Raw genomic sequence first — 9,597 nt, forward strand, 5'->3', positions numbered from 1 at the left:
TCTTTTATTATACCTTCTTCTGTAAACAAAATTACTTAGTGTCCATTCCCTTAGCAGCCAGCCAGGTGGTTATTAATATATACAGATCATATATAATAATAGTATAGTGTCTTGTCTTCTTGCTTTTACAACCATCAGGCAAAATGTTAGCATTTCAAAAAAGAACTATCAGAGCCTTAATGCAAAATATAGGCATTGCAACTGGGGGCATGCTGGTCAGGAAGCTGTGTAGAGATGGAGGGTCTTCGGGGTCCTGGGTATATTTAACATAATACCCTACCTGAGGCTGTCACTGCCTACTCTTTGGTCCATCCTTGGTCACGTGTACTGAGGATTTTCCAAGGGAGAAATTTCCATCTTACCCAAATTCCTGGAGTTGGTGCTGACTGTGGAATTTTAATGTGCTTGGTTCTTAGGGTGCTACGGGTTTCCCTGGTGCTGCTGGAAGGACTGGTCCTCCTGGACCCTCTGTAAGTAAATCACTTCAAAATGTGTCTTCATTTATTTACTCTAGCCAAAATCCCTAGCCTCTAGTAAGAAACTGGTAAGAAACTCCCTATGAAAAACATGCTACTAATATTTTGCTATTACTTTCCTAATCTGAAATCAGTTTTTCTGAATCATTAAGGCAAAATCATCAGAAATTATATTAGAAATATCAGTTTAAGAGGCTTTTATTCATGTGAACATAAGTCCCCTTGTCCCCTTTTAGGGGCATGGTCTCTTTGTTAAAAATAAAAAACAGAACAGTTTTAGTCACATATCAGATATTTCTATATCTAATTACCCTTTATGGCCAACATTCTGCCTCCGTTGTTAAAGTATAATTGTTCCTGAATTTAAAGGTGGTTTGGCCTCTAATTTAATTCTGATTCAGACTCTCCTGTCAGGACTCAAGAGAATTTAATTAATTACAAAGGATTAAGTCTTCTGGTTAAGGTTTCAGGGAAAAAAAATAGCGAAGATGTTGATTTCTTGGAATCCTTTCACAGGTTCATAACAGAAAAATCTTCATTCCCTGTAGGCATTTAATTAAACCTAGTTGAGAGCATATGTGATTCCTCAATTATGAGCAAAATGCCTGTATTGGCTTTCTTCAAAAAGAAACAAGCAGAGTCCTCCAAAACCCAAATTCCCATTCATTTACAGCTAGCTCTTATAACTCGACGTAGTTCTGATTCCAGTATGCCAGGTGGCTGGTGGCACCACATTGCTTTTTCTCACAGACATTTGCCATAGCTTCTGCCTCGGTTGTTCACTTTATTACAGCCCCAGGAGAGGAAGATGAAAGTTGCTTCTTTCTACAAGAAAGACTGTTAAGACTTCTAAACATTTCTCCAAAGTGACCAGGATATTATTTTGTTGCTTCAAGTTGTTTGCATCTTAATATTTAGAACCTCAGCTGCTCTCTCCCATCTGTGATGATTAACAGAAAGTAAATGACCTCATGTATTTGCTCACAGGGTATCACTGGCCCCCCTGGTCCCCCTGGTCCTGCTGGTAAAGAAGGACTTCGTGGGCCTCGTGGTGACCAAGGTCCAGTTGGTCGAACTGGAGAAACAGGTGCTTCTGGCCCCCCTGGCTTTGTTGGTGAGAAGGGTCCCTCTGGAGAGCCTGGTACTGCTGTAAGTGATTTCAAACTCCTCTTTCTTAATACCTTGTGTTGAATTAATATAAATCCCTTGTAAAAATCTTCAGGTGGCATATATTTGTTGATGAGTATTGCGGGCTCTCAAGTAGAGCTCAGTTGAGCCAGGAAATCTATCCAACAGATATTGAGGTGTCATGGCTTCAGCAGATGCTCAGAAGGCACTAGATGGAGATGACAATGAGTGAGGGAACTCACTGTTTTATCAATACAGCCCTTTAAGCTGTTGTGAGAGTACCTCACTGGTACTGGGATTAGAACAGCATCCCATTGCTGTGGTCACTCTACTGTAAATTAATCAATATCAGTAAGCTACCAATTTTTTAAGCATGCAATGGGCAGTATTATTGCTACTCTGAAATGTGACTTTACTAGACCTGGTGCAGTTAGAGGCCAAGGTCAAAATTTGCTTCCCAGCATAAATTCTATAAGAACTCTGTTCCCTCACTCCAAGATGGCTTCATTAATCCCAACCACATATTTTTAAATGTTGTTCCATTGGTCTCAAGGAGGAACCAGGTACAAAGAAATAAACATGCCAAGATGTAAGCTCATTGTCTTCACTAGAGAAAAGACAGCCAAAGATATGTTCTACTAATAGGAGGTCATTAGCCTTTTTCTAAACTGAGGATAAACTCATTCTCAGAAGCGTCAAGCCAACCTGTGTTGTCTCCTAGGGTCTTACAGTAATACTCAGTATTTTTACTGTTGTTTAGGGATCTCCTGGCACCCCAGGTCCTCAAGGTCTTCTTGGTGCTCCTGGTTTTCTGGGTCTCCCAGGCTCTAGAGGTGAACGTGGTCTACCAGGTGTTGCTGGATCTGTGGTGAGTGTTTGACACCATTCTTATTCTCATTAACATAAGAAAAGATTTAAAAGCTGCCACTTCAACTGTGACAGATTGATCAGTGAATAACTCCACTTAAGATTTTTTATTCATAGCATTTTCTTTATACAGATCACATGTCACTTATCTAAGAAGCTTTAATACCACCTTACTTAGACACATGCTATAAAAACACAGCTTAACATTATGCAGAACAATTTTTGTTCTTTTTACATGCTTAAAAACGATATAAGCTCTAATTGCATTTACTCCTCTGCAGTATGAAATGCTAGCATCATCTGTCCTGTAGGAAGAATGAAACTCCAGAAGTTCTGAATCATTCTATTAAACCTAATACATGACAGCAACTAGGAACCATCTAATCTCCATAAACTCTCTCAACTTTATGAATTCATTTGGAAAATCAGATGAAACTAGACTCACCTTGTACAGAGCAACATTCCAAAAGTACATAAAGCTGACCATCTAAGTGTGTAGGAGAAGGGCAAAGATGACACTAATGACACTTCTTACCATTATGTGGCCCACTCACTTTCAATCTACCTTCTCGCTTAAACCTGGAATCCCCTGGCTAACGTTGTTTTGGGAGAATGGGAGTGGCACTCAATCCCATGAGAGGAATTTTGTCTTCTCTGCCTCTTTAGGGTGAACCTGGCCCTCTCGGCATTGCAGGCCCAACTGGGGCCCGTGGTCCCCCTGGTGCTGTGGGTAATCCTGGCGTCAATGGTGCTCCTGGTGAAGCTGGTCGTGATGTGAGTCTAACATTTGGTTTGTAAAATGTAACCTAGCAGTACTTCCTTGTGTGTAACTTTGTATCCTGAGCTGAGGTCTACATGTACTCACCACTCTCAGTATTGACAATCCTAAAAATAACTTGGGCTAGGGAATGAGTCTTTAAGTAGCATACTTCAAGTTGGCCAACATATTAAAAAGAAAATTCTATAAAAATCTAGGTTGGCAAGTTCTTGTTCCTATTTTTAACAGCCTGAAGAGCGGTTCTCCATTGGGCACTGGGAGTAATGAAGGCAGATAGCTGAACTGTAGGGGTCAGTGAGCTACAGAGCCTCCCTAAGCACCTTAATTGGCATGGTGTCTTCACAGGGCAACCCTGGGAATGATGGTCCCCCAGGCCGCGATGGTCAAGCTGGACACAAGGTCAGTACACCTCACCGTTGTTCTCTAACTTAAAAGGGACTAAACTACAGGCCAGATTGATGCTAAGCTTCATTTCTGCCTTCGGCAGGGGGATCGTGGTTACCCTGGTAACGCTGGTCCCACTGGTACTGTGGGTGCACCTGGTCCTCAAGGCCCTGTGGGTCCAACTGGCAAACATGGACACCGCGGTGAACCTGTAAGTTTATAAATACCAGTCCCTTAATGCTGTCATCCTCAGCAGGCTTTACCTGTGACCTCCCCACACCTGGGAACTGTGGTGGCCTAGGGAGGAGGATCTTGGGCTTGGCTGATAAATTGTGTTTTTCTTTTCTTATTCACAGGGTCCTTCTGGTCCCATTGGTCTGGCCGGTGCTGTTGGTCCAAGAGGTCCTAGTGTATGTACATGGTGAAGATTTCTGTACAACAGTTAGGGAGGATCAGTCCACACTGTACATTAAAAAAGATAAATAATACATAGACTGGATTTTATATATTTTTTGAAAATTTAGTCCATGTGGAGAGTTGCTACAAATACCTTTTAATCTCTTATATTTCAAATCTATTCTTATTTGTATTAAATTATCACAACGCTTAGCCACTTTACAGACAGCTCAACTAAAGCAGATTAAGAGTTGGGAGTAGCACCCACATGGCTTGTAGACCTTTGCATGTCTTGAATTATCTTTGTAAACAGATTGAACAATATTTGTGGAGAGTTGAGTGTCATCTTTCAAAGGTAAATGTCCTATCTGTCCTTTTTCTTTATAGGGCCCACAGGGTATTCGAGGTGATAAGGGAGAGCCTGGTGATAAGGGGCCCAGAGGTCTTCCTGGCTTAAAGGGACACAATGGATTGCAGGGTCTTCCTGGTCTTGCTGTAAGTACAGTGTGGACATCCAGCATGTACACAGATCTTAAAGTCCTTCAACACAGAATGAACTTCCTCACAATTTCACTGCTATTGTTCTAAAATGTCCTACATCATATTCACTTCCCGTTCTCTAACTCCATAGCTCAGAGGTAATGCTATTTCATCCCAACATGAAAAGGTGAGGGTTAGGGGAGATAGAAATATACGTATATTAAAATCTCCTGGCAACAATGTCCTTCAACCCCACTTAAAATAAATATAATCAGAGGAATGACTAATATTGCACTTCTGAAGTGGCTTGTAGAAAAAAGTAACTGAATATAATAGACATAATGAGAGAAAAGAGCCCCATTTTACATTTTCAATTTTCTCAATCCAGAGTCCATTGAAACTAAAGTTTTCCATTCAGTTTTTTGAAATCTGTGTATCGACACATGTTCTGAAAGTGTGATTTTCCTATTCTCTCTTTAAAGGGTCATCATGGCGATCAAGGTGCTCCTGGCACTGTGGGTCCTGCTGGTCCTAGGGTAGGTCAACTAAGAGACGTTCATCTCTGAAAGGAGCCTATGGCAGGCAGTGAGCCCCAGACCTCTTCTCCCTTCTGGGGTTTTTGCTGGCTCACACAGACTTGGTTTCCTTCTTCCCTAGGGCCCTTCTGGTCCTTCTGGCCCTTCTGGCAAGGATGGTCGCACTGGACATCCTGGTGCAGTCGGACCTGCTGGCATTCGTGGCTCTCAGGGTAGCCAAGGTCCTTCTGTAAGTATGATTTAGGGAAATAATAAAGGGCATCACTGACCTAAGGGAATATCTTCTTTAGACTAAACCAAGACAATTACAACAACACATTAAAGTAGTCCCCCATTTCTGTATGTTTTCTAAAATATATAAAAATTGTCTGTATGCAATGAGCTCTATAAACCCATCCCTGCAAGTATGCCTGGGAGCAAGTTGTTATTTACATGAACTTGATTCTTTTTTACTTATTAGAACGCTTTTGTGTGAATCTCGACGGAAAACCTGCTCTCATTCTCTCTCACTGTAACCAAATACAAAGCCTCCTCTTTCTTACTTACACTCTGCAGGGCCCTCCTGGTCCTCCTGGCCCTCCTGGCCCTCCTGGCCCCAGTGGTGGTGGTTATGACTTCGGTTTTGATGGAGACTTCTACAGGGCTGACCAGCCTCGCTCACCACCATCTCTCAGACCCAAGGATTATGAAGTTGATGCTACTCTGAAATCTCTCAACAACCAGATTGAGACTCTTCTTACTCCAGAAGGCTCTAGGAAGAACCCAGCGCGCACATGCCGTGACTTGAGACTCAGCCACCCAGAATGGAGCAGTGGTAGGTTGAGATGTCCAACCAGAATGACCCTTCTCACAAGTTAGGGTTTTCAAAATCAGTTCCCACTGATATTTAGAGGAAAAAGGTATTTGGGTAAAAACTGCATTATGTGAAATCATACCCACTTAATAAAACATTTTCTTCTCCCAACCAGCACCCATTTTCAAGATTGTCTTGATATCTGTTTTTGCCCTTTTCATGGTATTATGTACCCTGATTTGATTTTCATGGAGAGGAGAGGAGGAACTGTCTAATTTAGAAAATAGCCACCCTCTTCCTGTTAATGTGGAGTAGACAATATAACAGTACAATCAGAACTGTTACTTATGGGAATCAGAATCTTTGACTAGTAATTATTAGAACCTATATGCTACTCAATGAGAGGTTTTATGATCTGGGTCTTGTTTTTTCTAAAAGGTTACTACTGGGTTGACCCTAACCAAGGATGTACTATGGATGCTATCAAAGTATACTGTGATTTCTCTACTGGCGAAACCTGCATCCGGGCTCAGCCTGAAAACATCCCAGTCAAGAACTGGTACAGAAGTTCCAAGGCCAAGAAGCACGTCTGGGTAGGAGAAACTATCAATGGTGGTACCCAGGTAAGGAATCCTACAAACATTCCTTCTCCTACTAAATAATATCTTGTTCAGATTATTCGTTTTTTAATTATCTACATTTTAGCCCTTTACCAAAATGGGCTTTTTAAAAGAACCTGCTCTGTTCTTGGGTTTGGTTATATCCTAGATTGCACGTTAAAGATGGATTGATTAGACATATCCATATAATTCAAAAATAATTATTCAAATGTGACTTAATTGATAATCGCTGGAGAAACTGACTAATGTCATTAAGTGTGAAGGAGTACTGGCCAGCATGTAGTCCAGTACTCATGCCACATGTATTTTCAAGATATGAGCTTTTCTGAATTTCTAATTAAAAGTTTTCATCAACTTTATTGGTGGGAATTATAGAAAACTAAAGGGGTCTGAATCTCTAGATCCTTGCTCTCTTATTTTAAAAAAAGAAACACGTATATATGTGTGTGTGTGCGTGTGCGTGTGCGTGTGTGTGTGTGTGTGTGTGTGTGTGTGTATCTGGGCTTTATCTGAAACAGGTCCCTTTTTGAGATGACTTGCCTCAGCTTGGTAGTTCTTATGTTCCTTCTAGGTAGCTTATATTTCAAAGACAAGTGAATTGAGTTTCCTTTAAAAGTACAAGTTCAGATCTGAGTCCATTATTCCTCTCTATACCAGACTGTTTTTTTAAATTTGACTCTTAGTATCTGAGTCCTTCTTCATTTAACTGGAATGCCCATCTTATTCTCTGTAGTTTGAATATAATGTTGAAGGAGTAACTACCAAGGAAATGGCTACCCAACTTGCCTTCATGCGCCTGCTGGCCAACCATGCCTCTCAAAACATCACCTACCATTGCAAGAACAGCATTGCATACATGGATGAGGAGACTGGCAACCTGAAAAAGGCTGTCATTCTGCAAGGATCCAATGATGTTGAACTTGTTGCTGAGGGCAACAGCAGATTCACTTACACTGTTCTTGTAGATGGCTGCTCTGTAAGTAATAGTGAAGTATGGGAATAACATTTATTTGGGAAGTGGGATAGTGGAGCATAGACCATTAAATGAACAGATGAATGAGAGACCAAACTTATTTGATTTCTCTTTCATAAATGTATTTGTTTAAATTCAGATGGTAAATTCAGAATATTCTTATCAGATCTTGCCTTCTGAAATTTTCTGAAATACTGAAATATATACTCTGTTCCATGTATTAGTTATTTGTCTTCTAACATGAGTTTCTTAAATGATGATGTATACCCATAACTTAAAATTACTTGAGGTTAAAAGGGCCCAAACTGTAATTTATAGTTATATGTATTTTATTTTATTTATTAGTATGACCTATATTTAATTTTTCTTTATGCCTTCTCTATAATATACTATAAATTGAAGAAAATTTAAATTCACTAATAGTAGTACTGCATAGCCACCCTACCACACACATCCTGAAAAGATACTGTAGAAATAAGCCGCTTGGAATATGCATTGGAACGTTTTTTTTTTATAAAATTAGACTGGTAGGAAACCTCTCCCTGTAAAGACAGCCCTGATGCTACTGTTTCAAAGATACACTTGTTGATCTGAGACACACATCTTCAGAAGGACATAAGCCAAAAAGTGGTTATTATAATATCTAGTATATAATATTATATAACATATAATTATATATAAATATTATCTAATATATTATATAATTATATATAAATATATGTTCTGTATAATTATATATTATATAATACAATTGTATGCAATATATAATTATATAATATTATACAAGATGGTTAGGTTCCGTAATAGTGCTGCTTTATGTATATTTTTCTTCTCTTTTTAAACAGAAAAAGATAAATGAATGGAGAAAGACAATCATTGAATATAAAACAAATAAGCCATCTCGCCTGCCCATCCTTGATATTGCACCTTTGGACATCGGTGGCGCTGACCAAGAAATCAGATTGAACATTGGCCCAGTCTGTTTCAAATAAATGAACTCAACCTAAATTAAAGAAAAAGGAAATCTGAAAAATTTCTCTCTTGGCCATTTCTTTTTCTTCTTTCTTAACTGAAAGCTGAATCCTTCCATTTCTTCTGCACATCTACTTGCTTAAATTGTGGGCAAAAGAGAAGAAGAAGGATTGATCAGAGCATTGTGCAATACGATTTAATTAATTCCCTTTCCCTTTCCCCCTCTCCAAAAATCTGGAATTTTTTTTTTCAACAGTCTTAAACTTGTTGTGGAAAATGTCAACCTTTGTAAGAAAACCAAAATAAAAATTGAAAAATAAAAACCATGAACATTTGCACCACTTGTGGCTTTTGAATATCTTCCACAGAGGGAAGTTTAAAACCCAAACTTCCAAAGGTGTAAACTACCTCAAAACACTTTCCTGTGAGTGTGATCCACACCATTAGGTGCTGACCTAGACAGAGTTGAGCTGAGGTATCTGTTTTTTGTTCAAAATACAAAGGTGCTAACTAATAGTATTTCAGATACTTGAAGAATGTTGATGGTGCTAGGAGAATTTGAGAAGAAATACTCCTCTGTGTTGAGTTATATTGTGTATTTTTTTTTCATTTGATTTAACATCAGTACTTTACATCTTATTCCCGAATAAAAGTAAGTGGATCGTTTGCCCAACATTGTCCTCTTCTTTAAATTCAGCATTTGTTCTTTGCCAGTCTCATTTTCATCCTCTCCCATGGTTCCAAAGAAGCCTTGTTTCTCGGACAAGCAGAAAAATTAAATTGTACCTATTTTGTATATGTGAGATGTTTAAATAAATTGTGCAAAAAATGAAATAAAGCATGTTTGGTTTTCCAAAGAAAATATTGAGTAGAATTCCTTGCTTCAATGCTCTTTGCAGTATAAATATGGATTATAGCATCTCTAACCAGCCATTAGACCAAGTATTTCTCATTAGATAGGAACTATGCAAAAAGGGCAGTTTGGTATGGTAGAAAGAGCGGAGAACAAGGACCCTGGAGATCTGAGCTCCAATTCTGGCTCAGCTCCTTCTGGCTAAATGACCTTGAGTGCTTTACCTTTCTGAGTTTCAGTTTATCTATAACATGGGGAAGATTCCTTCTCTGAACTGTTAAACATTTGCCCTACTCAAAATACATAATACCTAAGCAACGTGGCAATTGTTGACCTAAGTT

The 9,597-nt window shown here is 39.2% G+C and overlaps 1 protein-coding gene across 1 annotated transcript in view; it reads left to right on the forward strand.

Annotated features, from left to right (window-relative positions):
* Nucleotides 1–8,744, forward strand: part of COL1A2 (collagen type I alpha 2 chain) — a 35,795-nt gene extending 27,051 nt beyond the window's left edge. Inside the window, exons 39-52 of the mRNA XM_027102474.1 lie at nucleotides 417–470; nucleotides 1,464–1,625; nucleotides 2,365–2,472; nucleotides 3,138–3,245; nucleotides 3,595–3,648; nucleotides 3,737–3,844; nucleotides 3,990–4,043; nucleotides 4,417–4,524; nucleotides 4,992–5,045; nucleotides 5,167–5,274; nucleotides 5,601–5,859; nucleotides 6,277–6,461; nucleotides 7,192–7,434; nucleotides 8,277–8,744. Coding sequence (XP_026958275.1) covers nucleotides 417–470; nucleotides 1,464–1,625; nucleotides 2,365–2,472; nucleotides 3,138–3,245; nucleotides 3,595–3,648; nucleotides 3,737–3,844; nucleotides 3,990–4,043; nucleotides 4,417–4,524; nucleotides 4,992–5,045; nucleotides 5,167–5,274; nucleotides 5,601–5,859; nucleotides 6,277–6,461; nucleotides 7,192–7,434; nucleotides 8,277–8,423 — 1,752 coding nt within the window. The 3' untranslated portion in view covers nucleotides 8,424–8,744. The remainder of the gene's footprint in view (nucleotides 1–416; nucleotides 471–1,463; nucleotides 1,626–2,364; nucleotides 2,473–3,137; nucleotides 3,246–3,594; nucleotides 3,649–3,736; nucleotides 3,845–3,989; nucleotides 4,044–4,416; nucleotides 4,525–4,991; nucleotides 5,046–5,166; nucleotides 5,275–5,600; nucleotides 5,860–6,276; nucleotides 6,462–7,191; nucleotides 7,435–8,276) is intronic.
* Nucleotides 8,745–9,597: the final 853 nt, after the last annotated feature.

This window comes from Aethalodelphis obliquidens, unplaced genomic scaffold, assembly GCF_003676395.1.
Source record: "Aethalodelphis obliquidens isolate GAN/ISIS:26980383/991018 unplaced genomic scaffold, ASM367639v1 scaffold5, whole genome shotgun sequence".
Lineage (NCBI taxonomy): Eukaryota > Metazoa > Chordata > Mammalia > Artiodactyla > Delphinidae > Aethalodelphis > Aethalodelphis obliquidens.